A 26848-nucleotide genomic window follows, 5' to 3' on the forward strand; every position below is an offset into this window, starting at 1 on the left:
GGATTTCCTAGCGGCCTCCCAGGGCATTCCAGTGCACTCTAGGGTGCCCTAGGACCATCCTCTTGCACCCTAGAGGCCAAACAGTGACTCTTCCTGGAATTTTCTGGCCTCTAGAATACTCGCAGTGCACTCTAGTGCACTTCTGGGCACACTGGAGACCTCCCATGGTCCTCTGCTGTACTCTAGATCTTCTACAGGTCTACCAGGGCCAGCGAGTGCCCTCTAGCCCCCCGTGAAAGCCTCCCAGTGACCCCAGTGTCCTCTAGGATGACCTGGAGGCCTTCCAAGGCACTCCAGTGCACTCTAGGGTTTCCTAGGAGCCTCCTCTCTCACCCTAGAGGCCAAACAGGGACTCTTCCTGGAATCTTCTGGACTCTATATGCCTCACAGGGCTCTTGAGTGCACTCTCAGGCACAATGGAGGCTTCCCTTGGTGCTCATCAATCTGCGCTCTCAACAGAAGCCTTTGGGTAGACCTGAACTCCCTTTGGGAGCCTTTACGCAACCCCACACACAACAGGAATCTGCGCTTACTGTCTCTCCAAACCCTAGCAATCCCTAGCCCGAACTCTAATTATGACCCTAACCCAACACCACAGGTTCAGTTACTATAATCTGCAGCCCCCTGGAGGTTTTGCTGGGCTGTCCAGAACTCTGGAGTTCTTCTGCCTCCCCCCCTCCGCCCCCTCCTCCGCCGTGTGCTGTATCATCTGCTAGAGGCCTCACAGGGATGTTTGCTCTCCCCTTGGATGCCCTAGAGAGCATCCTGTACTCCAGAGAGCACTAGAAGCCTCTCACGCTGCCCTATAGAATCTCCCGGGGTCTCCCAGTGCAGTTGTGCACCCACTGGAATGCTCCCAGATCCTGCTTAGTGTGCCCTAAGGCTCTCTGGAGACCTTGTAGATCTCTCCATTGTACTCTAAGACCCCTGGAGACCTGAAAAGTTGCTCAAGTGTGCTCTAGTATCCCCTAGTGTTTTCCCAGGGCACTCTACATGCCTCCCAGGGTTCCTGGTGCTCTCTAGTACCCCCTGCAGACTTTTGAAGGCTTCCCGCTGCACTGTAGAGAGCACTATAGGCCTCCCATTGCACCCTGAAGATTTCTAGGGCCTCCACTCCAGTGGAGTCTTAACACCCCCAGGAAATCTCTCAGGGCAATCCTGTGTGCTCCAGCGCCCCCTGGAGAACTCATGGGGCTCTACAGTGTGTTCCAGTGTCCCATAGAAGACTCATGGTGCACTCTAGAGTCCTCCCAGGGCCTCCAGTGCACTCCCAGTCGCTCTGTGGTCCCCCTAGTATACTGTAGAGGCCTCCCAGGGACCCTTACTGTAAACGAGTGTCTGCTGGTGGCCTTAAAGGGCTATTCAGTGCACTCTAGGGCACACTAGAAGAAGCTTTCCATGCCCCCCCAGAGTGCTCTAGAACCAGCTAGAGGCCTCGCAGGACTCTCCACTGTCATCTAGGGTGCCCTAAAGGCCTTCCAGTTCACACTAGAAGCTTCCAGTGGCCCTCCACTCCACTCTAGATCCTCCACAGGTCTACCAAGGCCACCTAGTGCACTCTAGATCCCCCCAAATGCCCCCAAGTGACCACCAAGGTCCTCTAGGATGCCCTAGAGGCCTCCCAGTGCAGTCTTCATGACTCCTGTGGCCCACCAGTGGTCTCTGGGACCTCCTGGAGGCCTCACAGGGCCTTGCAGTGTACTCTAGCACCCCATGAAGCCCTCACTGGACTCACCAGTGCCCTCTACAGTTCCCTACAGCCATCCCAGACCCCCCTGCTGTGCTCTAGTGCCCCATACAGGCCTTCAAACACTCCCAGTGCACTCTAGTGTCTAGTGCATGCACCCTGGTACTTCCCAGTACACTCTATCACTTCCCAAAGGCTTCCCAGGACCTCCCACAAGTAGCTCTAGGGTGCCCACGAGGGCTCCCAGGGCCCCACACTGCACTCTGGTGTGCACTACAGACTTCCCCATCTGCCCTAGAATCTCCAAGCACCTCCAGTGCACTCTAGAAGCTCCTGGAAGGCTGCCAAGTGTGCCTTGGTGTGTTCTAATGCACTTTGGAAATCTTGCAGTGCTCTCCAGTGATCTCTAGCATCTAGAAGCCTCCCAGAGCTCTCTATATGCCTCCCGTGACCCTCCAGGGCCCTAGAGTGCACTAAATAGCCCTCTGAGACCTCTGAGAGCACTAGAGTGCTGGGAGTGCTGTATTCCTCCCATATTCCCCAGTGCACTCTAGTATCCCCTGCAGGCATCCCAGCACCCACCCACTCACTCGCCACATTATCAGGCACTCTAGAGGTCTCCCAGAGCTTCCCCGTTGCATTCTACAGAGCACTAGAGGCTTCCCAGTGCACCCTAAGGGCCTCCCATTGCCTCCCAGTGTAGTCTAGTGCTCCCTGGAAGTCTTCCAGTCCCCCTCATTGTGCTCTAATTCCCCCCTAGAGACCTCATAGGGCTCTACAATGTGCTCTAATGCCCCCTAGAAGCCTCCTGGGGTCTCTAGATGCCTCCCAGGGCCACCAGTGCACTCTAGTATCCCCTGCAGACACACCACGACCCCCCACAGCACTCTCAGGCACCCTAGGTGCCTCGTGGTGCACCCTGGAGGCCTCCCAGGGATCCTCCTTGTATACTAGTGACTTCTGGAGACCTGGCAGTGCTCTCCAGTACACTGTAGGCACACTAGAGGCCTCACAGGGCCCCCTAGTGCACTCTACTAAACCTAGCAGACATCCCACATCACCACAGCGGACTCTAGAGTCACTAAAGTCCTCCTAGTTAGAACTGGAGTCCTCCCAGAGACACTTACTGTGCTATAGTCCCTCCTGGACATCCCACAGTTCTCTCCAGTGTATTCTAGGGTGCCCTAAAATCCTCCCAGCGCACACTAGAGGCCTCCTATGATCCCCAGTTGTCTCTAATGCAATAGGCTTCCCAAACTCCCAATGCACGCTAGAGAGAACTGGAAGCCTCCCAGTACACCCAGGAGGCCCCCCAGGCCCTTCCAGTTTAGTCTAGCACCCCTTGCGGACCTCACAGGGCTTTATAGTGTGTCCTAGCACCCTCTAGAAGCCTCCCAGGGCACTCTAGAGGCCTCCCATTTCCCCCAGTGCTCTCTTGGACACCTAGGGGACTCCTATGGCACCCTGGAGGCCTCCCAGGGTGACTTACTGCAACCTAGTGCCCTTTGGGTGCCTCATAGGGTTCTGCAGTGCTCTCTAGGGTATGCTGTAGGCCTCCCAGGGCTCTGTGATATCCCCTAGTACCAGCTAGAGGCCTTGCATGGCTCTCCAGTGTCCTCTGGGTGCCCCAAAGGCCTCCCAGTTAATACCAGATGCCTCCCTTGGATTCTCAGTGTGCTCTAGCTCCCCCTGAAGCCTTGCAGTTCTGGGAGGCCTCCCAGTACAGCCTTCAGGCCTCCTGTGGCCCCTCAGTGCATTCTAGTGCCGTCTTGAGGCCTCCCAGGGACTCCCAAAGTAGTCCAGTGCTCCCTGAAGGCCTTGCAGGACTCTCCAGTGCTCTTTGTGCTACTCTAGACTCATTCCAGTGCCCCATAACCCTAACCCTACCAATGCTAACACGTAACCCTTATCTCTAACCCTGAGCCTGTGCGGTGGCACTGCAATGTCCCCTCGCGGTCACCGGGAGGCAGCAGTGAGCCTCGCGTAGCTGCTCTGTTGGGCCTCCGCTGGTGTCGCAGGAACGCCTTTCGGTCACCAGGCGGCAGAGGCGAGCTCAGAGCCGCCACCCTCAAGGCTCCAACGAGGACCACCCAAAAATCAAACTGTGTATATGAGACCTTTGTTCAAAACCGTGCTTCAAGTCCAGCAGGCTTGGTGCTGTGACCACTTCCCCGGGGAGGCTGCTCTAGTGCTCGACCAGCCACCCTCTCAGTGAAGAACCTTCCCTTAATATGCAATCTGAATAGATTCAAAATTAATTACTTGTTACTTACTTGCATGACAGCCCCCCACACTTCCCTTAGTGAAGCCCCTTTTCAAAAAGGGTCCATCCCTATCATCAGCCGCTTTGGCCCCATGGTCATTGAACTCCTTCCAGTATACCCATGTCTTGCTTGTACCGTGGAGTCCGGATCTGGACATGGTATCGCAGGTGTAGCCTCACCAGTGCCCAGTAGATGACTCCAGAGGAAGCTCCCACATTCATAAGGATCTGGATCTCATAGCCCCTGAGGATCCACAATAGCTGTAAAGACCCCACAGCCTCTGGAAACTCACAGACAGCCCCCATAACTCTGACAGGATGCCTTCAAACTCTGAAAGAGCTCCTGTCAATCTAAGAACAGGCCCAGGAAATAAACTCTTGAGCATGGCTTGGAGGTGCTGAAGGCCTAGAAAATCTGTGGCAGACTTGGAATAACTAGGAAAGCCCCAGCACACCTCAAGCAGCTCCAGGAGTTCAAAGACATCCACTCAGAGACCTGGAGAACAGCCCGAGGGGGTGTGCTAACAACCTTGGAACAGCCCCAGAGACACTAGGATGGCCTAAACCACCCCATTTATAGGTTTGAAAAGCCCAGTGCTGCCCTGAAGACACTGTGTGTGCTCTTTGAGGCCTTAAGAAGAGCCCCCCAGGAGCCCAGACAGCTTGCAGAAAAAGCACAACACTCAGAAATAATGCTGGAAAACACATGTCAGCTTAGAGACATCTAAAGGCCACCCAGACGCTTTGCATTCAGACAGACTCAGAGACCCCGTAAAGAGTCCCACAGCTCACAGCAGCACTAGGGGTGTCAAGGTAGCCCCCCAGTGCCTATGGAAGAGCCTGGAGATGCCTTCCCCCCGCCTTCCTTCCCACCCCACCCCCCCCATACATGCGAGGATGGTATGAAGGAAAAGAGATCCAGGCATAGCCCCAGAAGCATTAAGCCATATTATCTTGTACCTCCATGTGTGTGTGGGTCTTGGTGTGCTTCTGCTGGTGCTTTTGCACGATGCCGACAGGTGTGCAACTTAGAGCAGCACTGCCCTTTCCTCCCAGCACCCCTGCAGTGAGAACTGCTGCGTGGGTGGCCTGGGCAGCACATGCTATGGCTGGAACCCCACTCCAAAAGGCTTCTACAGGGTTTGGTACAAGTTGGTTGTGGTCCCAGCAGAGGGAAAGGGGCGCCAGAGAGAGCTGTAAAGCACCTAGCACATGGGTCAAGCTTGGAGCCTGACTGCAGGGATAAAGAGGCACACATCTCACGCTCCCCTGAGAAAGGGTTTAATGGGGACAGGGGGAATTGCTGTTTTTCAAACAAAAGAAAAAATGGGGTAATACCCACAGGCGAGACAAAGACATACACATATGCACACTATGTACAGAGTGGCACAGGCAGCACCAGGCATCCTGAGCCCACCCCCCCACATACACACACACAGGCCCCATCCTTATGATGAATTGCCTGCCCCTTCTCCCATCCTTGAGCAAGACAGGAGAAAGGGGGGGACAAGGGGAGGGAGGGGAACTTGCCAAGCAAGAGGGGGTAGAGGGGGAGTCACAAAAAGATTGGGATATAAGGGGGCAATGGGAACATAGGGAGGGGGGCTGCCTGCAGGGATGGGGAGCATGGAACTCTTTGGTTTCAACATTATGACTGCACAGGACCACCTTGTCCACAGGGCCAGCAGATGCAGAGAAAGGTGGAACTGAAATAGAAGGACTCAGTAAAAACAGTTCCCCAACTCCAGAGGTGACTGACATGATCAGGGTTGCAGCTGTGTCTGGGACCCAGCAACATCCCTCCCCTGTGCCTTACACCCACAGACCGGACAAGGGAAAGACTGGAGGGGTGTTTCTCCCCACTTCCCCACCCTAACCCCCAGGCATAAACCTGAGGCACTGGGGGGATTCCATGCCTCTACCCAAATGAAGTTTGGGCCCCCCTCGGTTGCAGACATGCCCACCTGAAAATTGGTACCTCCTAGTTAGGACAGGGAGTTGAGGAAATGGCTCTCCCCTGCCAGAGTGCTCAACATAGAGCTCATGTCACCTACAGCCATGTTGGCACCACCAGATGACGGAAGCAGGAGGCCACCAGCAGGGCTTGGGGATCCAGGCAGCAGTGCAGGTGTCTCTGAATCTTCCACAATGGCAGCAAAGTCAAGGTGCGTGTTCTCCAGGTCCAGCGAGTCCAGGCTGTTGGACACCTGCTCCCCTGAATCTAGGTAGTAATATGAGCTACCCTTGAGGCTTTCTGAACTCCCACCATAATGCCCAGGACCCCCGCAGCTTGCTGTTGTTTGATCCAGCAGCTTATACCCACCTTTGCCCACCTGCAGGTGTGTGCCCTGGCCTGGGTAATATAGCAGGGTATTGTTGGGCCCTTCAGGTGTGGGGTGGACAGGGGGCAAGCGAAGCATTCGCCGGGAGCTGGCTTCCACTCCCTCATAGGAGTGATTTGGCTCAGCCAGATTGCCTACATAGTCGAGACTGTTTTGGTGACCTGGTGGTTTAGGGCCACCAGGTGGGTGTGGCACCATCTCAGGGTTGAAGCACTGGGGGTTTAGGAGGTGGTGGGTCTCTGCCAGACCCTGCAGGTGATCTGGTTTGGCTTGGTAACCAGAGTATTTGGGGCTGAGGTACAGTGGTGCTTGCATGGCATGGTACTGCCCAGGTTCACTGCCCACCCCCATGCCAGCCTCCCCGCCCTTGGAGGGTAACTGTTCACCCCACATCAGAGCCTGCTGGGCCTGCACATAGCTACGGACCATCACTTCTTTGGCCTGCAAGGTGGGGGTGTGGGCTCTTCTACCCCCCGGGCTCAACATGCCCATGTAGCTGACAGGTGCCCGTTCCTCAGACCGATAACCACTGGATACTGCATTCATGGCTTGGCCAAATGACACAGGAGGCTGTATGGGCCCAGTAGGCTTGACGTTCTGGCAGGGACCAAGTGGTGGGGCAGGTGATGAGTAACACTGCTCTGATTTGATCTGCAGTCGGTTAAGCCGGTGCCCCTCAGAAAATCCACTGTCCTGACACGAGCTCACAAGTTTGGGTTGCTGCACACAAGAACTGGGTAGTGGGTACTGAGTACTATGATGGTGACAGTGTGCCCCAGACATGGCAGTAGCAGAGGCACTGACACTTGGCTGCCCGGAACTCATCTCCAGATTGCCTTGGTGAGGTTCCTCCCAAGGAGCTGACATGGTCCCACTGCCAGCACACATGCTCGAAAAATGCTGGTTCATCTGGCACTGAGGGAGGGAGAACTCAGACTGAAGCAATTCCTCCTCCATGTCCCCGTGCCCACCTGGGTTCAGTTGCATACCCCCCATGGTCCGGTGAGCACTGCCATACAGTCCTTCACACTGGAGCTCCACACCTGTCCCCTGGCATGGGAAGCTTTCCTCCAGGTAGTTCGAATACTCATCCATTTCTAGCAAGCCAGACTCTGTGCCTGGGCCAGGGCCCTCAATGCTCACACTCTCCAGGAAGACATTTTCACTGATGCTGGGTGGGCGTGGAGAGAAGACATAGCGCCGAAGGTTAGCATCAGAACCACCCAAGGGCTGCAGGACAGCTCTGCCTGCCCCTGGCACATTCACATTACCCATGCTCTTAAAACGATGCACCTTGGGTACAGCATGAGGGTTGGCTGCTGTCCGGGCAGGGTCGCTGGCCCGCCGCACACCATTCCCAGGCACCAGGTGAGGGTGAATGCTGCCTGCATAGCCAGGGTAGTCATTGGAACCGTGCCTTCTCAGCAAACCATTCACGAGGAAGGGGGGCATTGTTGGCTTGAGGTAGTCCCCAGGTAAGCTGCTGTGGCCACCCATGCCCACCCGCTCCATGCTGGGCAGTGGGGTTGGTGGGGGGGCACCCGTGGCTGCGGCGTATTTGGCTTTGAGACGATAGCGCTGGGCTGGCGTGAGGCTGCCCACGCCTGGCAACCCTCCACAGTGACTGGCATCGCTGGAGCGTCGCGACTCATCCGGAGAGATGGGGTCATAGCCATTTGCCAAGCATGCCCCACCAGGCATTGTCCCTGCCTCACCACCCAGACATGGTCCAGCCAGGTATGGGGACGCCACAGAAGAGCGCCGGCTGACGGTGTAGGCTGAGCTTACAGTGCTGGTGGCACTGCTCCGGCGCTCGTTCAGCGGCATGCCCATCTCTGATGCTGACAGCTCTGTGATGCGGCGGTGCGAGGCAGCTGGCGGTGGCACAGAGATCCCAGGCACCTCCCCAGGCAGGCCTGAAAAGAGAAGAGGAGTTACACTGGAGCACCCAGAAGAGGAACAGGCAGCCATCTCCAGTACTAGGATATGGCCTCTTCCATGCTTAGTGCCTGCTAGGATGGGAAGTGGATTCAAATGGTAGCAGCAAAGCAGGGTAAAGGATGGGGCAGAGCCCCAGATGTGAGGGTCCACCACCTCTCTGGCTGCAAACCAGACCTCCCTCAACACAGTGCCCACAGGGCTGGCCCCATATCCAGGTGGGAGGGAACCACAGTCTCACCGGCTCCTGAGATGACTGGCAAATTCAGGCCCTTGGTAGCTGATGGTTTCCTCATCTGCTTCAGTTTGTCAATGCGAAGATTCTCTAGCTTGTGGAGGGCCGTGAGCCCTGAGGTGCCCATGGTCTCACCAGGCACCACATCCTCCAATGTGGACAGATCCTCGTAGCTCCCGCCTGCATTGCCCGTCATCTCCACCCCACTGTCATTGTTGGTGGTGCTGCCGAGAGGGGAGTGGTCACTGCTGCACGATGACTGCCCACCTGGGCTGGGCTGCGGCTTCTGGGGGGAACCCACAATATTAACCAAGGAAAAAGGGGAGTCATATATCTACTACAAACTTAATGCAGATTGGGAACCCCCACCCTGCCAGATCTGGAGATGTCTTCCCTACCATGCAAACCGATTCCTCCAACAGTCCTGTCCAGGCCTCCCTCCGTCACCACATCCCCAGCTCCTTACCGAGGCCAAGTCAGGCACCAAGAGCTTGCTGTCATCCTTCCGGGCCTCAGTGGGGCCATTTGTGTCTTTCTCCTGCTTCATGTCTGGGGGACCACTGGAAGCTGGCAGTACACGGCCTGGCACCACATCACCTCGGTGCTTCTTAGTGACATGGGCATCAGGGCCATGTACCGTCTTCACATGTTTGCGCAGGGAACTGGGGTCTGTGTAGCGCTTGGTGCAGCCCGGGATCTTGCACACATAGGGCTTCTGTCAGGGAAGAAAGGTAGGCATGGCAGAGGTTAACTCAGTTGGACTAGATCATCTCTGTAGGTCCCTTCCAACTGAACTATTCTATTCTATTCTATTCTATTCTATTCTATTCTATTCTATTCTATTCTATTCTATTCTACTCTATTCTAAAACCAGAGACTCCTCCCAGTCCCTCCAGTAGACCTGAGAGCTGAAGGAAGAGAGGGTGGGAATTTGTCAAAGAAGCTGAATCTCCTTGGAGGGAGGCATGTCAGGTGCTACAGGAGAACCTTGAAGGAGGTCATAAGGAGCTCTGAGGAAGAATGCAAGGACAGTGCTCCCCAGAAGTAGGGCAAGGGTAAAGGGACCCTGGTGGGAGTGCAAGTGAGGTAGGAAGGGAACAGGGGGTGCATACTTTATTAGAGCAGGCAAGGAGGGAGTTGGGGCACAGAGAAAAAGACCCAGGGATGCAAGGTACAGGACTAATAGGGTGGTAAAAGGGGAGCCCCAGGGGGTGCAAAGAGCCCCAGATGGCTTTGTACCTCGTTGGAGTGGGTGCGGTTTTGATGTTTGGCTCGGTCAGAAGCATTGGAGAAGGCCTTGTTACAACCCTCGTGTTCACACACGTAAGGTTTCTCACCCGTGTGTGAGCGCAGATGTGTCTTGAGGTTTTCCAGGCGTGAGTAGGCTTTGTTGCAGCCCTCGAACTGTGCAGGCAAGCAGAGTAAAACATGCCACATACCTTCAACAGACCCAGTACCACGTCACCCCCACACTCCATGCCCACAGCACACCTGCCACAGACACTTATCACACCTCCCACACATCACACACCTGCACTCCTGCAGGTGTATGTCCTGAGGCCACTGCACAGCCCTTTACCCTTCTGGCCTATGTCATGCCACCTCGCTATGCACTGGCCACTTACCCATGGTGTACCCCACCTGCTAAATACCCCTTTATCTCATGTGTATCTGTGCCATGCCATTGATCACAGGGGCTCTGGCCTGCCACACATGAAACATATTCTATCACATGCTACCATACTCCACCCTGTCCGTCCCACCTCATTTTCCCCACCACATATCCCCCTCAATGCCATATACCAGCTCGGGCCAGCCTGCACCCTGCCCTGAGCTTTGCCTGATGCAAGGCACCACAGCTTAGCCCAGGCTTCACAAAGGCCCATTCCATCTCACCGTGCATTTGTGAGGTTTCTCGCCTGTGTGACGTCGCATGTGTACCACCAACATGTACTGAGCCTTGAAGGGCCTCTGCTCCCGGGAACATGCTGCCCAGTGGCATACAAACTCTTTCTTCTCCCCATGGATATGCTCGTTGTTGATGTGCTGGGGAGAGAAGGGAATCACTAGGGGTGTTGGGGAGGGCACGAAGGGTCAGGGGGATACAGATATCTTAAGAGAGTATCGTAAGAGAAATGTGATATAGAGGGACTGGGGTGGCTGGTGGAGACTTAAGACACTACAGGAATACAGAATGGTCAGATGCTGTCTGGAGGAGGTAGGGGATACTGGAGATGGGGGCTATTTTGGGAGGACCAAGACAAGACACAGGGGTCAAGATGGTGAGGAGGGGTGGTCAAGGTGATATAGGAGATTTGGACTGTCTGGAGGGAGACACAGAGAGCAAAGGAGGAAGTCTGGATGCACTAGTAGTTCAGAAGAGCTAACCCAGGGGTGAGGAAGGCCAGACCAGTTGTTTTCCCTAGGGTATGGGAGGACCATGAAAAACTTGCCCACAAGGAAGAGGAGGATGCATCTCCCTCCCTCCCTAGAAGCAACTTTCATCACTCACCCATGTGGTGAGTTCTTGAGGGGGTAGGGGCTGCGGGGTGGGGGGGTTGTCCCAGCATAGGACAGTCTGAGAAGGAGTGATGGGTTGACACACCAGGATGTCAGCCAGTAGCCTAGGCACAGGTTCTGGGACGGGGGATGCCCAGGCAGGACCTAACTCACATGCACCAGCTGCTCCTGAGTGTCAAATTCTTTGGCACAGCCATCCCAGTAGCAATTAGTTTCATAGACAGTCTCGGACTCAGGTTTCCCATCCTCTTTCTCCAGATCTTCCCGAACGTCAAGCATTCCCAACAAGGGCTCCTGGGGGTGCAGAGCCAGGTGAGCATTCCCAGACATGACTCTATGTGTTCCCTGTTACCGGGAGTGGCATGGAGGAAGAGTGTAGACCCCTTGGGACGCAGGGGGTTCCCAAGGCCTGGGGAGTACCTGGGTGCCTGTGGAGGCTGGGCTGGAGATGTCACCTTCGGATCTCTCCTCTGGGTGTTTGGCTGTCAGAGGGCTGCTCAGGCTCCTCTCCAACTTTAGCTGCTACCATGATGGGGGAAATTGGAAAGCAGTCAGCACTGGGATGCCCACTGGCTACCCCTTACACAGGATGCATGGCATCCCCTGGGGACTGCTTACCTGGCAGTGTTTGAGGGTCCCACGAGTTGGTGCATGGTGCAGGAGCCCTGGGCGGGTCGACAGGTGTTCATGGGAGGCACATGGTGGCAGGGGGGGGGGGTGGCTGAAGAGGTGCCCTTGGCCCTTTGGCTGCCCTGGTGGACTCTGGTACCCCAGTGATGGACTGCAAAAAGCAAGATGATGAGCAGATGACACCAGCAGAGGAGAGAAATTTAGTCCTTTTGAGATGAGGATCCGAGGCGTCTGAGTTCCCAGCCACTCCTGCCCTATCCCACCAGCCCCCCTTGCCATCCCACTCTGGGCTAACTGTTCCCACCTTCCTTGGCCCTGGTCCCATGCACTCCCCAAAATGGGCATCAGCATTCAGGCTCCCATACTGAGAGGCTGTGTGCATGCCAACAGGGTTGAACTCTGGTGCCCACCTGATGGTGCTGATGGAGAGGTGGCCATAGGAGCTGCTGGTGGAGGCGCAACGGGAGTTGATGAACGCAACAAGGGAGTTGGGTGAGGTGCGGATTACCGTCTGCAGGTCAACACTAGAGTCTGACAGGGGTGAGATGGACAGTGTCCGCTTCTTGCCCAGCTTGCCTGCACCGCGGGTTGTTGAGAACCACGAGCCTGGGACAGCAGCAGAGAGTGGGTGGCAATCCTCTTAGCATGGGTCCTAGAAGGCTGAAGCCACCCCCAAGGACACAAGCACAGTTCTTTGGAGACTGGAGGAGTCCCCTGAGTGTGCTGGTTGCTGGCTCTAGATTACGACAAAGCACAAAAGTATCCCCCCTCCCTACCTGGGACATCAATGTTCCTAGGGAGTACCTGAAACCCTTGACACGCACCTACTTCCTTCTACAACCGATACCACCCAAAGAAAAGCGCCTGATCCCCTTGGCCAACACCTGCCCCTGTGTGAGCCATCACAAATTTTCCTGTTCACACAGGTGCCACTCTTCCAGGAAAGGTACCTGAAGCCCCAGCAGCCTCCTCCTCTATAATCACTGTCCCCAACACTGTCTGACCCTTTCAGCACACACATCTGCACTCCTGGTAAACTCCTCATTAAACCTCTACCTGTCCCACACCCCCCCCAGACGAGAAACTTACCATCACCACCACCTGGGTGCTCGGTTCCTGGCACCAGCCCATAGCCATGGTGACCACTCATGAGGTTTGACTGGTGGCATAAGGGGAAATCAAGTCCTGGTGGAAAGGAGAAGACAGACAGGAAGACATATTAGGGTGGAGGGCACAAGGGGAAAAGGAAATCCCTGGAGTGCCCCTGAACCCAAAGATTGAAACTGAAGGCAGGTGCCCCTTGTGCTCATGCCAGGCACTGCCCAGGCCCAGCCACTAGCCAGGATGAGGGAGCTGCAACCAACCTTGCGGCCCTGGGGCACCCGTGGCCAGTCCGTGGAGTGGGCGCAGGCAGCAGCGCTCAGCATAGCCATTGGTTGGGGAGTTGACAGGGTTGAACATGTCGCAATGGGGCCTGGCCAGGCTCAAGAGCACATCTGGTCCTCAACGAGGGGCCGGTGCCGGTCGGGGCCTGAGGATGACAACGGTGGGCAGATGGCCCCCTGACCACGAGCCCTGCACCTCCAAGTGCCCCGCACCCTGCACCCTAGTGGGCTCTGTGTGGCAGCCAGAGCAGACTTGTGCCAGGCAGGGGATGCTGCAGTGCCGCGCAGCCGTGGCAGTAGGACCACCAGCCACATCCTGCCATGGCCGTAGCCCCCCAGGGCCCATGCCCCTGTCTCCCCACAGCCCACAGCCACCTGCACCCTGCCCACGGGCTGAAGTCTCCCTGCCATGGCCCCGCACCCACCTGCCTGGGGCGCACAGCACTCGGTGCTAGCCACTGCTATCCCACCACTTCACCAGGTCCTGACACAGACCTCTGTACCCAGCCCACGGCCAAGGGATGTCCTGGGGCCTGGGGGTGCTGCTCTTTTAATTTAAAGCCATTACCTCATCTTATCACTACATTCCACAATAAAGGGGTCCCTCCCCAGCTTTTCTGTATCCCCCTTTAGGTACTGGAAGGCCGCTATAAGGCCTCCCCAGAGCCTTCTCTTCTCCAGGCTGAACAACACCAATTCTCTCAGACTGTCTTGACAGAATCAGTGCATTGGCCAGTACAAGGCCACCCTTGACAGCTCGGCACAAGCAGTGATACCGCCGCAGGGTGCCCTGTGGTCATACCACATCACAAGGATCCCCAGTTACTGAATTAGCAAGGTGGCCTCATGCTTGGTGCTGTATGAAGAGCATCCTGTCCGAGCAAGTGTCCCGAGGCCTGCACAGCGTCCATTGCAGAAGGGATGAAATACATGTCTGTGCGCCCAGACACCTGCACAAACATCCACAGCCAAACTTGCATATAGATGTAAAAATTGCAAGCCCTAACTGCCGAAACAGGAAACTAAGGCACAGACGGGTAAAGCCATTCTTGGCCAAAGGACCCGAGCTGGCATCCTGCTCTTCCCTGCTCATGGGTCCCTGCCATGTCTGCAGGTTACACCCAGCCCTGCCTTGCCAGCGGGTCCACACCCTGCCTGCAGGTCAAAACCCTGCCCTGTCCCACCCACGCATCCCACCCCTGCCTACAGGGCTCAGCCCAGCCCACTATCGCATCCCTGCTTGCGGGTCCCTGCCTGGCGCCCAAGTCTCATTTCCACCTGCCTCCCTGCCTGGCCCTGCCCGCAGTCAGACCTCCACCCATGGCCTCGGCCTCTGCACCCTGATCCCAGCCCAAAGGTCCATCCCTTCCCATGGTCACTGTCCTGCCCCAAGACCCCCGTGGGCTTGCGTGAAGGACAGAGGCTCTGGAAGGAAGAGGCACTCGTGGGTGGCACTGGGAACAAGGCCTCCTGCATCCTCAGCCTCCCCCTTTGAGAGACCAAGGGAATTGCCCCAAACAAGGGGTCTGGGGGAGTGGGAGCCCCTCACCCTGCTGGGAAAGTGCTGGGTTGCATTTGGAGCATGCGGGGGGTGAGGGGGGCAGCAATTCTTCCGCATGAGTTGCCCCTTTGAAAGCTTGTCTCGGGGCTTTGTGAGAGTGTCAGCCAGGAAGAATGGGGGGGGGGGAGCAGCAGGGCAGGCATAGGGGGTGGGAGTACCCAGGAAGGTGGTGGTGCTGGGGGCAGGAAAAGGGAAGAGAGATGAGTAGGAAAGGAACGAGAGGGGGAAAGAGGGAGGGCCTCTTACCTGCCTTCTGGACCCAGGCCTTGCAGCAAAGACTGAGGGAGTAGTTCTAGGGGACACCCCCCATGCTGCTCCTACCCCAGCCACAGCATTTAACAAAGGGAGGGCTCACAGGTCCCTCATTAAAATTTGACTCCCAGATGCCTCCAGCACTTTATGCATGCACACAGATAGTCACATGTGCACAGACACATACACAGGTGCACAAACACACATTTGCATGTATCTGTAGAGGCTCACGTGCAGGTGATGCACACACATACATCCACATATATACACAGATACACGTAGCCATGAGCACAAGAGCACATACACATTCATTCTCATACATGCAGATACACAAGCATGTGCAGACATAATATGTATGCTTACACACATTATACCTGCACACATGAGTGTGTTCACACATAACTGCAAATACGTATGCATATACGTATATACACATGCATACACATGCAGACCTGTGCCACCTTCGTCTCTGGACTTCTGCCTGCATGGAAGGTAACACTTGGGTCTCATATGGGATACAACTCTCCTGGATCCCTCCTGGCATCTCTGGGAGCTCCTGCAGCTGGGGAGACAAGCTGAAGCGCTGGGGACCACTTTGCCTCCTTCTGGTACAATTTAGAGCACTGGGGGCTCAAGAGACCTCCTCAAGCCAGCCCCTGTGTGGAGCTGGGAACTGATGGGGGTCTGGTGTTAAGCCAAGCCAATATTCCCTGCCTCCACCTCCCAAGAGCCATCACCCGGGCTACCCCAGGTTGCCCCAGATCCATAGTCTTACCCCACCAGCTCCTTGCTCTGTATGAGAGCAGGCAGGTTGCCACCGTATAGCACAGTAACTACATGCAGTCACTCCAGCCCAAAGGGAAGGAGGGCTATGGCTGTCCAGATGGGCACGGCCACCTGCTGCAGCAGCAATGGAATGGTGGGCTCTGCCCTGGGCTATGAGCCTACAGCCCCATCCCCACTCATCTGGGCTGGGGATGCAGCCTGACCTAACCTACAGTGCTCCTCCGTCCCTGAGTCCCAGCAGGATGGGGCACTATCTGTGGAGCATCTACCGCTTCCAGGAAAGCAGTTAATTCACCCATAGCCTCTGTGATATCCCATCTACCTTGTGCACCGTCAGCCTTGTTCAGCCTGCTGTACCCTGCTGCGCCAGCCCCTGCCAGGCCCAGCACCAGCTAGAGCCCTGCACCCGCGTGCACACATGCACACACACACACACACATCATGTGTACACACGTGCAGAGCGACTGCCACACAAACTCCATGCGCACAGCACCTGAGCAATACACGGTGCACACACATACTTATGCACACACAGACCTAGAGAACACGTGTGTCCAATGGAACACACACAAAGCTGCATGTGCACGCATACGGCACACACAGACAACATGCATGTGTGCACAGGTTTGCATAAGCATGCACAGAACAAGTGGGCACACAGAGCACATGCATACAAAGCATTGCACCACACATGGGGAACATGCAGGCGCGCAGCACGAGCCACATTGCTCCCACCCCACAGCTACCAGGCCACGTGCACCATCCTCTCTGCTCCCCTGCAGCACCCACCATGCAGAATTAGGAGTGGCTCAGTGGCGTTCTGGTCCCCATCACCCCCATTCCCGAAGTACAGAAGGAGGCTCGTGGTCCTGCCATGCCAAGACATCCTCTCCTTCCTGGGCCTGGACAACAGGGAGGGCTTTGGAGAGCAGACCCAGCCTGGCAGAGCTGGGGTCTCCCCACTGGGGGCAACTTGAGGCAGGCAGATGCCAGGCGGACACAATGGCAGTGGCACGGCTCTCTCCAATCCCCCACGTTCGCCCTGCTGAGCACCAGCATGGGGCATGGGGAGGTATGCAAGGGAGAAAGTGCTCGGGGCCCGTGGGTTCCAGCTGCAGGATGCTCCCCACAGCCCGTCTGCAGGGGCTCCCTGCGTCCTGGCGGCCCCCAAGCTGGGGAAGCCGGAGGGGGCCGGGGGCACGGGGAGCCAATAGGCGCCGGTCTGTGGCTCCCCCACCACCGCGCTTGCCTCCCCCGCCTGCCGCACACCGCCACGGCCCACCCAAGTTGCAGCCTATGGGCATAAATTTGAGAGCCAGGCGCAGCCGGGATTGAGGGGAATCTTCCTTCGGTCTCCTCCTGCCAAGAAACTCAAACTGAAACACATTCCTCCTCCTCTCTGCCAAGAAAACAAGGAGCGCAGCCAGCAGCAGGAGCAGTTGAAGCAGGGCTGGCTCCAGATGCAGAAACGCCGCGCAGGAGGGGGTCGGACTGGCCACCACCACCCACCCCCCCTCTTTATTTCCTGCAAACACGTCTGATATCTGTCATCTGGCTCCAGTTTGCTGAGGACACTGGGGAATGGGGGTGGGAAGGAGACAGAGAAGGGGGAATAAGGCAGAGAGGGAGGGGAGACGTGGTGAGCTTGCACCGCAGGATGACAGTCGGGATGCCTTCACTGATGGGTGGTGGAGCAGACACAGACCCGGGGGAAGGAGGGAGAGACACAGGCAGGGCAATCACACACCCTTAGGAAACCCGACGGCAAGAGGAGGGGAGGAAGAGGAGGAGGAGGAGGAGGAGGGTTGTGTCCCACCATAGCCCCACGGCAGGGCAGACCCCCCTAGCTCTCACCTCGCAGGGGGCCAAGGCGCAGAAGGCGCCCAGCCTGCACCACTCACCGCAGCGGGGGGGCTCCCACCCAACCCGGCACACGAGGGTGGTGGGCATCCCTCTGCGCCTCAGCACCGACCCCAGCATCTCCTGTCCCAGGCCCAGCCCTGGCAGGGTTAACAGCCCTGGAGTCCCACTGTGGAGGAATGTGATGTCAGGGCTGGATTAGCCCATGCAGCCGAGATCCCAGCCGATAGACCAGCAGCGCAGCGCTGAGCTGTGTGTGGCACAATCCATCAACCCGCCCAGCACAGCCCCCAGCGTGGGGGGCCTGGGGGAGGGCTCTGTGTGTGTATGCGTGGGGGCATCTGTGCTCCTGTAAGTGTGTCTGCCTGTATGAACGCACAGGTTTGGCCATCTGCATTTGCACATGTGGGGAGGGATTTTTGTTTCTGTGTATGGTTGAGGGAGGTGCTTGTGTGCAAGCACTCATACATGTATGTGTTTGCACGCACACTTGCACGCATGCTTGTGCATGTCTGTCCGTGCGTGCATGCATGTTGGGAGCCACAATGGTAGCTGAGGGGGAGCCGCCACGTGTTTGCAGGCCCAGTCACCCCAAACTTTCACTGGGTGAGAGAACAAGGGAGGGCCAGAGCAGAGAGAGGCAGACAGAGGGTTCCAGCAGAGCAGCAGGGCCTCAGGCACGGAGATGCCCCAGATCACCGCTGCACCGCCCAGGAGAGGGGCTAGGCATCCCACCCCCCCGAGGTTGGCTCCAGCCCTGGGACAGAGTGGGCACAGAGCCCTTGCCTGCACCCTGCAGCCCTCCTCTCCACTGTCTTGTGACCTCAAGGTCAGCCACATGCCCAATTGGTTTAACCCTAGAGGGTTTTATGAAAAACATTGATCTGGCCTAAGATCTGCCCTCCCACGCTGGGGCAGCAGTTCAGATGGAGCCACCACCGGAGCAGTTCTGCAGACACAGAAGGGGAACGCGGCAGAGGGCCAGGCTGAGCTGCAGCACACACAAGCCAGCAGCAAGGCTGGGAGAGAGAGGGCTCCGGGGAGCCAACACTCCCTCATGCCAACGACAGTCCAGGACCAAGGGGACACGTCCCAGATGCCTCCCAGGGCAGCATCTGGCTGGGTTAATGCACTCCTCCCCAGCTACTGCGTCTCCTCCATGCCACGCAGCCTTCCCACGTGCCACTGTGCTGCTGGAAATGGGCAAATGCCATCGACAGTGGGGCAAATGGGGTGAAATTCCCTTCTGGAAGAAGCCCCTATTCCCTGCTCTGGGACTGAACCGGGGCCAGGCTTGTCTGCACTGAGGGAGCTGCATCCCCTGGCCCCACATGCTTTCTCATCTCTGTCTCCAGCAAAACTGACGTGCAGACCTCCCGCTCAGCTGCCTTGCTCTGCATCCGACCCCGCTGTTAGGCCAGGCCTTTAGGGAGAGCCCAGACACCCCTGCAAGGGGCAGCTAATCTGCCCAGGACCGCAGCTGCCACAAAGCACATTGCTTCAGGTTCAGGGGGTCTGAAAGGGGACGATGCAGGGTTGCGATCCCATGCTGGTGTGGGCTGCCAAGCTCATTCCAAGGTGGTCCTTTGCCTGGAGAAGATAAGGCAGAGAAGGAACCAGCTCTGGGGAAAGGCTACGCATGTGTGGAGGGAAAGGGGCAGAGACATCTGTGCCAGGACAGACGTGGGACATCCTCTGCTCATTTCTCCCTCTTTCCCTCTCTAGCCTTCAGAAAATGTAACACATCCCCACTCCCCATCCCATGCCAAAATTCTTCTCTGCCCTTTGCACCACTTTCAGAAAGGGCCAGAGGTCCCTCCCCAGCCCACCCATCCCTCCAGCAGCACAGCCTTATGCAAGCCACAGTACACCACCACCCGTACGTCATTTCTCAAGGAGGGGGGAGTGCGGGGGGGGGGGGGGGGGGCAAAAAATCCAGCCCCTCACTCCTACATGCATCCACACCCATTCCTGATCATGCTCCGACGTGCCTCCAGACACGTTAACACATGCTAACACACGTGTGCTCTGGGAGGAGAGGCCAGCTGGGGTGCAGCCCTGGCTGCCCAGTCTCTGGTGTATCCCAGGGCACAGGCAGGCAGCAGAGGAAGGCTGCAGGTGGGAGCTCGCAGCTCCGCATTCCCCTGTAACACAGGGGCTACCGGCCCTCAACCACAAGCCGAGCAAGTCAGGAAGCCACAGCAAGCTGGGCAGGAGCGGTGACGCTTGATAGGTGGTCCTGGGGCAGGCAGGCAATTGTCATGGGCTCGTATGTTGTTTGCTTTGGCCCCCAGTGCATACTACCCCTGCAAATTGCTCCCATAAAGCCACTTCCCTGGCCCCTGCCTTCATTGGGCTGGGGTCTGGGTGGGGCCAAGGTTTTGGGGTGAGGGTAAGGAGGGTGCAGACATGGCAGCAGCTGCTATAAGGAATTTTTATACTTCCCTCTTCCCTTCCCAGTGCTGGAGGGAAACAGCAAAATTGAACATGTGGGACCCATAAAAGCCCAGCTCTGAGTCATAGCTGTAAGAGACCCTGCCAGGCACAACTCCTTCCCATAGAATCAGGGAATCACCCCACAGCCCGCAGCGCTCATGTGTTACACTAAGGGACACCCCTAGAATAGGGGCAGCAGCACAGGAAACCTTGCCTTCCCAAGGGAGGGAAGGTAGGACAGGGCAGGCACTCAGACACGCTGTCATCTGTCCTCCTACTGCAGCCAGTGAAGTTCACATCGAGCCTGTTCCCACCCCAACAGTTCCATTCTGCAGGATTCCTCAGAATGGGGCAGGAGTATGTCCAGGACATCTTCAGCAGTCATTAAAGCATTAAATACACAACAGTAGTGCCCTTTAAGCTGTAGAACTGCTTGCTGAGCGGTGGAGTAAGGTAAGCACAGCACTTGGGCATTTAAGAAGTTACTCCTTCTTTGGAGCAGAAGACCCCTGCTTGGGGGGGTGGGGGTGGGGGTGGGGGGGTTGTCCTCCTGCCATACCCAAAAGCTGGGGCATGTTCCTCTCCCAACGTATCTGCCATTGTTGGAGGTGAGTGGCGCAGACCCCTGCTCTTCCCGTTCCTTGAGCAGAGCCCCACTCTGCCCATGGCAACCCCACGGCTCAGAGCCACGCTCTCTGCCATCAGCCAGGGCTTTGCTCCCCCCAAGATCAGGGGTAGGAATTTGAGAAGGGGTGGGAAATGGATGTGTGCTTGCACTACATCTGGAAGCACACACACACACACCAGTCTCAGACCCGGATGCAGCAAAGCTGAAACCTGACTCTGTGTTTTTGCTGCTTGTTCCCAATCTGTGGCAGCTATTTTATCAGCTGTTCGCCTTGTTATTCTGCAGCTTCTGAAGGGTTTTGATGTGCCATAAGGATGGGGAACAGGGGGGTACAGTTGCCGTGTTCCTGTAAGGATTTCTGTAGGATGGGGTTTTTCTCAGTCTTTACCAAGAACCCACCCAGTGGACCCTTGGTATTTATCACATTACTGGAATTGATAAACACCAGAAGATATCAAGAGAAACTGAGGCATGCAGACAAAGAGACTCCAGTCCCAGGGATACAAGAGACTGACCAGGTAGATAAATGTGCACACATGTACAGGTATATACAAACAGGCCCCTCGATACATGCATCTGTAGGTGTGCATGCAGACACACAGATTCATACATGCCCCAGGGAATGCTCTGGGTGCAGGAACTCTCATTCTGACCAACTACTGGGCATTAGAGGATTCCCTCTTCCAGTATGTCAGTAGAGATAGACAAGGACAGGCCCACTGTAGAAGGCAGGCAAGAAATCAACACAAATACCCTTTAGTGAAAGCCACATCACGTGTGGAAATGTGTGTATAGGTCCACATATGTCTGCATGCATATGTGAGTGTGTGTACATACGAGGCTGCTTACATGTACAGGTGTATGGATGTGCAAGGCTGTACACACTTGTACAGCACACTGAAGTGGTGGGGAGAATCACACTGGCCAGGGAAAACGAGCTGGCCCTGCGGCTGGCGTTCCGAGATGCAGTGTGTCCCTGACAGCATCCCTCTTTTGCACGGGAAGGGCCCTCGTGGCTCCCGCCCACCTGCCCACCCACTCTCTGCACGCTCCAGAAGTGAACTCCAAATCCCCTCCGAGCCCAAGCTCAACACCCACCTCCCAGGCTGCACCGACGCGACAACACACGTCACAAGGTGTCCACGCTGACTCACACCCCCAGATGGAAACTTCCCTGCTCCGGGGAGATCTCAGCTAGCTCCAGCACCGCCAAACACAGCTCACTGCCCCCCCTCCAACTACACCAGCCACGGGGGTCTGGTGGCCTTCGACTCCAAACCTGCTCCCGATTTTCTGCTCACCTTTTTGACAGAAAAGACCCTGGTATGGGGAGGGGAGACACAACCCTCCCCGCAGAGCAACCAGGGAGATGGTGACAAGCACATGCCCTGAGGGCCTCCGGAGCCCACTCATGAGCATTGCTGGGAGCTCAAGCACCCGGTGGGAGCTGGGCTGGCACACGCACGAGGGTGTGTGTGCACGGGGTCCTGCTAGGGATGTGCCACCCTCTTCAGAGGTGCTAAGATCCTCAGTAGCTCCAGAGCTGGTGGGTCCTGCCAGGCACAGGGAGTGCTGGTGTGGATCCTTCCCAGGGTCTGAACCTCCAGCTGACCCCCTTGCCTTGATGACTGACATCGATGCTACTTGCACTGGAAAAGGCTCAAGGGAGGGCATGGGCCAACCCAGCTAGTGTAATGCAGGGACAAACGCATCAATAAACCAGCTTCAGACACCCGCAACAGCACAGAAAGGACAGTAGGTGCCTTTGCCATCATCCCCTGTCCACCACAGAAGCAGTCCCTGCCTCAGCTGGAGACAGCAGACTGAGCCGCACAGGGAAAAGTTTTCCCAGGTCTGAGTTTCCGAAGGAGAAACTTCATCCGTCTGCTCCCTCCTCCCTTCTCCCCAGTCTGCCCCTGCACCAAAACCCAGTGCTCTCCTCCCTCAGGAAGCTGCATCCATCAGCTCAGGTTTGGGCACACATCCTACATAGTGGGGCGGGGAAAAACTCTGGTGTCTGGGCATCCAGCTGCTTCTGCGGGGCCCCCGCAGCTGGGCACAGGATCCTGGCTGTGGCTGGAATATCTTCTAGTTTTCCAGACTCCAAACATGGCATTGCAAACGCCCCAGACATCCAGTCCCACTCAGACCCAGCCGCCTGCCTCTCCATCCTCGTAGGAGAGATGCAACCCTCAGGCTGTCGCTGTCACGCTGAGTCCCCCCCATTCTGGTTAGGGACCATCTGGACCTCATCTGTGTGTGCAGGGCCTGACCCAGGGCACCACAACACAGTTCTCTGGAGAAACGTTTCCTCTGCCTTCAGCATCCCTGGACCCCTGGCTCACCGAGGGCTTGGAGAAATGTGGGCAGCCTTGCAGTGAATTCTGCTTAAACCCCAGAAAGGTGGCCCTATGCCCAAACACGTTCAGCCAGCTCACACTCAGCTGCAGGCTGGGCTGATCAAGTCTCACGATGTCCTGCTCAGGTGCCTCTCATGCAGACGAGGAGGCTGGTTCCCTCCCGCTCCTCTGCGCCATGCTCAGCCCTGGGCAGCCTCCTCCACCAGCCCCGGACTCCTGATCCCAGCCAGGGGTTGACACGGAGACAACGCCTGAACCCAGCAGTCCCAGAGCCTTTAGCACGGGGGCGAAAGGGCTGGCAACCAGTGAGGCACCAGAGACGCCTGGAGCCACCCACCGGAGAGCTCAGACCTGTCCTTAGCTGCGGGGGGACTTGGGGCTGAGGTCCCCCACCCAACACACCTGCCCCCAGCCCCATCTCTCTGAGTACTGAAGCCACCAGCAGTCCTTGCGCAGGAGGACTGACGGACATTCGGAACGTGCACAGACAAGGACCCCAGGTGTTCCACAAGTGATGTGAAAAAGCAGCTCTGCCCTCCCCGCAGAACCAGAGGGGTTTCCCTGGGCACATGACACTTCTTTGGCCACTTCTGTGGGCCGCACAGGGAGGGCAGAAGTGATGCTCCAGGGTCTGTGGGGCAAGGGCTCAGAAGCCCAAGTGCGCCGGGGCCTGGGTGTTCTGCTGCGGGTTCTGGGAGGCTCCTGAGGGTGTCCCCAGGCCTCACCCCGGCGAGATTCTGCCCACACAGCCCGGCAGGCTGCCAGGGGAGCCCCTGCGCCCCCTTGGCTCAGCACCAGACACCTCTCCCCTTGGAGCCTTGCCCAGGGCACCCAGAACTCTCCAAGCTGTGTGGGCCAGGCCAGCCAACTCCTTCCTTGCCCTGCCAGCGCTGCAGAGGCCCAAAAGGTGGCTGGCGGAGGCCCCCACGTACACCACCACACCCGGGGCAAGAAGGCTCCGGCTGGCCGGGAGCTCTCAGCAGCGATGCGGGTGGCCCTGCTCGTGGTTCCTGCGCGTCCTGGAACCTTCCCGCAGCTGCTGCGTCACTCGGGCTGGGGCAGAAACTTCCACCCGGCCGCTGCTCTCAGCCCGACACCCTCGACCGGGCAGCAGCAGAGCACCCATGGATGGGGCTGCGGGAACCCTGCATCCCCTGCTCGGGCCACCCAGAGCTTGGGTGGCCTGGCAGAGCGGGCCCTCCCAGCCGGTGCACGAAGCCCGGTGGGGCCGTGAGGGCGTGGGAGTGGGTGCGAGCTCCTCTGGACGTGTTCGGGAGCACGGCGAGCCCGGGGAGCTCCGCTGGCCGCACGGCACCGCCCGGCCCGGCTCGGCCCCGGCCGCTCCCCAGCACGGTGCGACCCCCCGGCTCGCCCCCGGTGCCCCGTGCGGGGAGCCCGGCGGGGGTCCCCCGGGGGATCCGGCGCCGTCCGGTCCCGCGGCACCTCCAGCAAACCGAGCCCACGGCCCCAGCACCCCCGACGGCCCCGGCGGCTCCTACCTCCGAGCGGCCCCCGCCGGTCCACGCTCCCCCTTCTCCCGGCTGCGGCTCGGGGCCGGCGAGCAGCGGCACATCCAGGGGGGTCCCGGGCTCGGGACGGGACGGGGCGGCCCCTACCCCCCTCCTTCCTTAGCACTTCCCCGACCGCGCTCCCGCTCCTCCCCGGGCGGCCGGAGCAAGTTGCCGGAGCCCCGCGGGGGCGGCGCGTCCCGGTAAAAGTCGCGGGGCGCCGGGGAGCCGCTCCGCCAAGTCGGGCGGCGGCGGCGCCGAGCCCGCTCGGGACGGAGACCCCGACCGGGAGTGCCGCCGGTCCCAGCCACTCCGAAAACCCGGGCTGGATCGTGCACACGCGCGCACGCGGGGCACGCGCGCCCGCCACGGGGCTTGCACACGCGCGGGGCCCCGGCGCGCCCCGCAGGAGCACGGCCTCGCAGGGCGGCCTGGCGCGCTCACGGCCGTGCACCCCGTGAAGCCGGTACCCTGCGTGCACACATGACTTGGTGCACACACGAGTCCGTGCACACACGAATCTGTGCACAAACAAGTCCGTGCTCACACAAATCCATGCACACACAAGTCTGTGCACACACAAGTTTGTGCGCACATGAGTCTGCGCACACAAGTTGGTGCACACACACACGTACCAATGCAAACACACAGTTGCAGGCGTGTACATGTGGCGGTGTGCACGTGTGGCAATGCACACGAGTCCATGCACACACGAGTTCATGCACACACACATGCACCAAAGCAAACGCACGGTTGCAGGTGTGCATGCGCGGCTGAGCACACGCATGGGTCACACACATAGGGCATGTGCACCCACATGCCTTCATGTGTGCCTCAAGTTGTGCCAGGGGAGGTCTAGGTTGGAAATGAGAAGACATTTCTTCTCAGAAAGAGCAGTCAGGCGTTGGAACGGGCTGCCCAGGGAGGCGGTGGAGTCACCGTCCCTGGGGGTGTTTAAGGAAAAGTTGGAGGTGGTGCTTAGGGACATGGTTTAGTGGGTAACATTGGTTGTAGGGGGGTGGTTGGACCAGATGATCGTGGACAGCTTTTCCAACCTTAATTATTCAATGATTCTACACAAGTGCAGCCTGCACGCATCTGTGCAGCCACTCAAATGTGTGCACACCGGGGACAAGCAGAGGGCCACGTGCACGGACACCCCTGAGCACATGCATCTGTGCAAACTTGTGCACAGAAGCACACACACATGCTTTTGCATGTATAAACACAGTTGCACGCACAGCACACACTTGCACACAGAGCACATGCACATGTAGGACGCGGCACCAGCAGCCAACACCCCTAATGCCCAACCTGGCCCCGGTGAGGCAGCGCGCCAGGGTGCCAACACCTATCAGCCCAGCCAGGAGAGGTCAACCCTCCGAGGAAGGGAGCAGGCAGAAGGGTGACACCTCAAACTGACACCTCCCAGCAAGACAGCGAGGGCTCAGCATTGCACCTCACCCAGGCACTGCTGGGCTCCAGACAGAGCATGGGCGCAGCAGCAGCTGCGCAGACGCTGCCATCCCCAGCACCGGAGCTGCAGCCCCACAGGAGCAGCCCCATCCGCCCGAGGGGAGCCTCGGCAGGCCAAAAGGCAGCTGTGACCACGGCAAGCTCCTCTGCTGCCGGGGACGCCCTGAATTGCTTCGTGGTTTGGGGGGGAACCGCTGGGACTGCGCTTGGCAGGAAGCTCCGTGTCCTGTGCAGTCTGGGGGGCTGCAGTGGTCTGGCAGAGGCCTGTGGCAGGGACACCACAGGGCAGGAGACTGAGCAGGGAAGCAGCACATGTGACCCTGCGTCCTCTGGGGTCACTGCTGTAGCCGGGGAGGTGGCGCGGCTGGGCACAGCAGAGCCGCAGCCAGGGACCGCCGGGGCCGCTGCAGCTGGGCATCCCCCTGGGCACGCCGAGGGGGTGCACAGAGCACCCCCGCCTCAGCACCCGGGGGGGTGCGGGCCAGCGACCCCTGGTGGCACTTCGGGAGGTGGCCCTCTCGAGGGAGAGGGGCTGGGTTCCCAGACCGTCGCGGGGCTGGGGAGGACGGGGGGCTGGGGGCTCCTCTGGCCCCTACCTGGAGGTGCAGGGGGCCCAGCGAGTGGGGCAGCGGGGCGGGGGCTCTTCCCCCAGCCGAGGAGCCTTCTCCACCTTTGCCCTGTTTGTGAGGCTGCAGCTGGGGCGCTCCTGGCCTGCGGAGCCCCCACGTTACCCTTCCCACCAGGGTCCCACTGTGGGGGAGCAGCTGGGCAGATCTGGAAACCCAGCCTTTCTCCCCAGGCCTCCCGGGGGTTGCAGTGCCCTATGTCTCTGCCCAAAGACCCTGAGATGCTTGGTGCAGGCTGCGTCCTGGCATCACCTTACCTCCAGCAACGATGCTCCACAACCTCTTTCATCCCTCCGGCCTTTGCAGTGAGCGCTGTTCAGCTGCGTCAGAGGATACGCCCCTCATTGCCACCTGG

General features: G+C 58.2%; 1 protein-coding gene across 6 annotated transcripts; it reads right to left on the reverse strand.

Moving 5' to 3' along the window:
- Positions 1-5214: 5214 nt before the first annotated feature.
- Positions 5215-25251, reverse strand: GLI1 (GLI family zinc finger 1). 6 transcript variants are annotated; one of them, XM_040539443.1, is made up of 12 exons: positions 25129-25251; positions 12980-13146; positions 12705-12800; positions 12026-12221; positions 11604-11766; positions 11406-11507; positions 11139-11279; positions 10362-10511; positions 9705-9869; positions 8932-9180; positions 8472-8751; positions 5215-8208 (listed from the first exon to the last, which is right to left on the reverse strand). In XM_040539443.1, exons 2-12 carry the CDS (start codon positions 13074-13076, stop codon positions 5936-5938), a joined length of 3912 nt encoding a protein of 1303 aa, XP_040395377.1. In that variant the 5' UTR covers positions 13077-13146; positions 25129-25251; the 3' UTR covers positions 5215-5935. The 6 variants fall into 6 exon arrangements, with proteins under 6 accessions (XP_040395377.1, XP_040395382.1, XP_040395381.1 ...); XM_040539448.1 differs by lacking the exon at positions 25129-25251 and adding an exon at positions 24383-24793 and having other exon boundaries at positions 12026-12191; XM_040539447.1 differs by lacking the exon at positions 25129-25251 and adding an exon at positions 24383-24793 and having other exon boundaries at positions 11406-11504.
- Positions 25252-26848: the final 1597 nt, after the last annotated feature.

The sequence above is a fragment of the Cygnus olor genome, chromosome 29 (assembly GCF_009769625.2).
Source record: "Cygnus olor isolate bCygOlo1 chromosome 29, bCygOlo1.pri.v2, whole genome shotgun sequence".
NCBI lineage: Eukaryota > Metazoa > Chordata > Aves > Anseriformes > Anatidae > Cygnus > Cygnus olor.

What these genes read in the sequence shown, in the direction of transcription:
- GLI1 (XM_040539443.1), bottom strand. Translation starts at nt 13,076, where the DNA reads ATGTTCAACCCTGTCAACTCCCCAACCAATGGCTATGCTGAGCGCTGC. An exon ending in GGGTGCCCCAGGGCCGCAAG is followed by an intron (nt 12,801 to 12,979) that starts GTTGGTTGCAGC and finishes CCTTTCCACCAG; the next exon opens with GACTTGATTTCCCCTTATGC. An exon ending in CTCAGGAGCAGCTGGTGCAT is followed by an intron (nt 10,512 to 11,138) that starts GTGAGTTAGGTC and finishes TTCTCTCCCCAG; the next exon opens with CACATCAACAACGAGCATAT.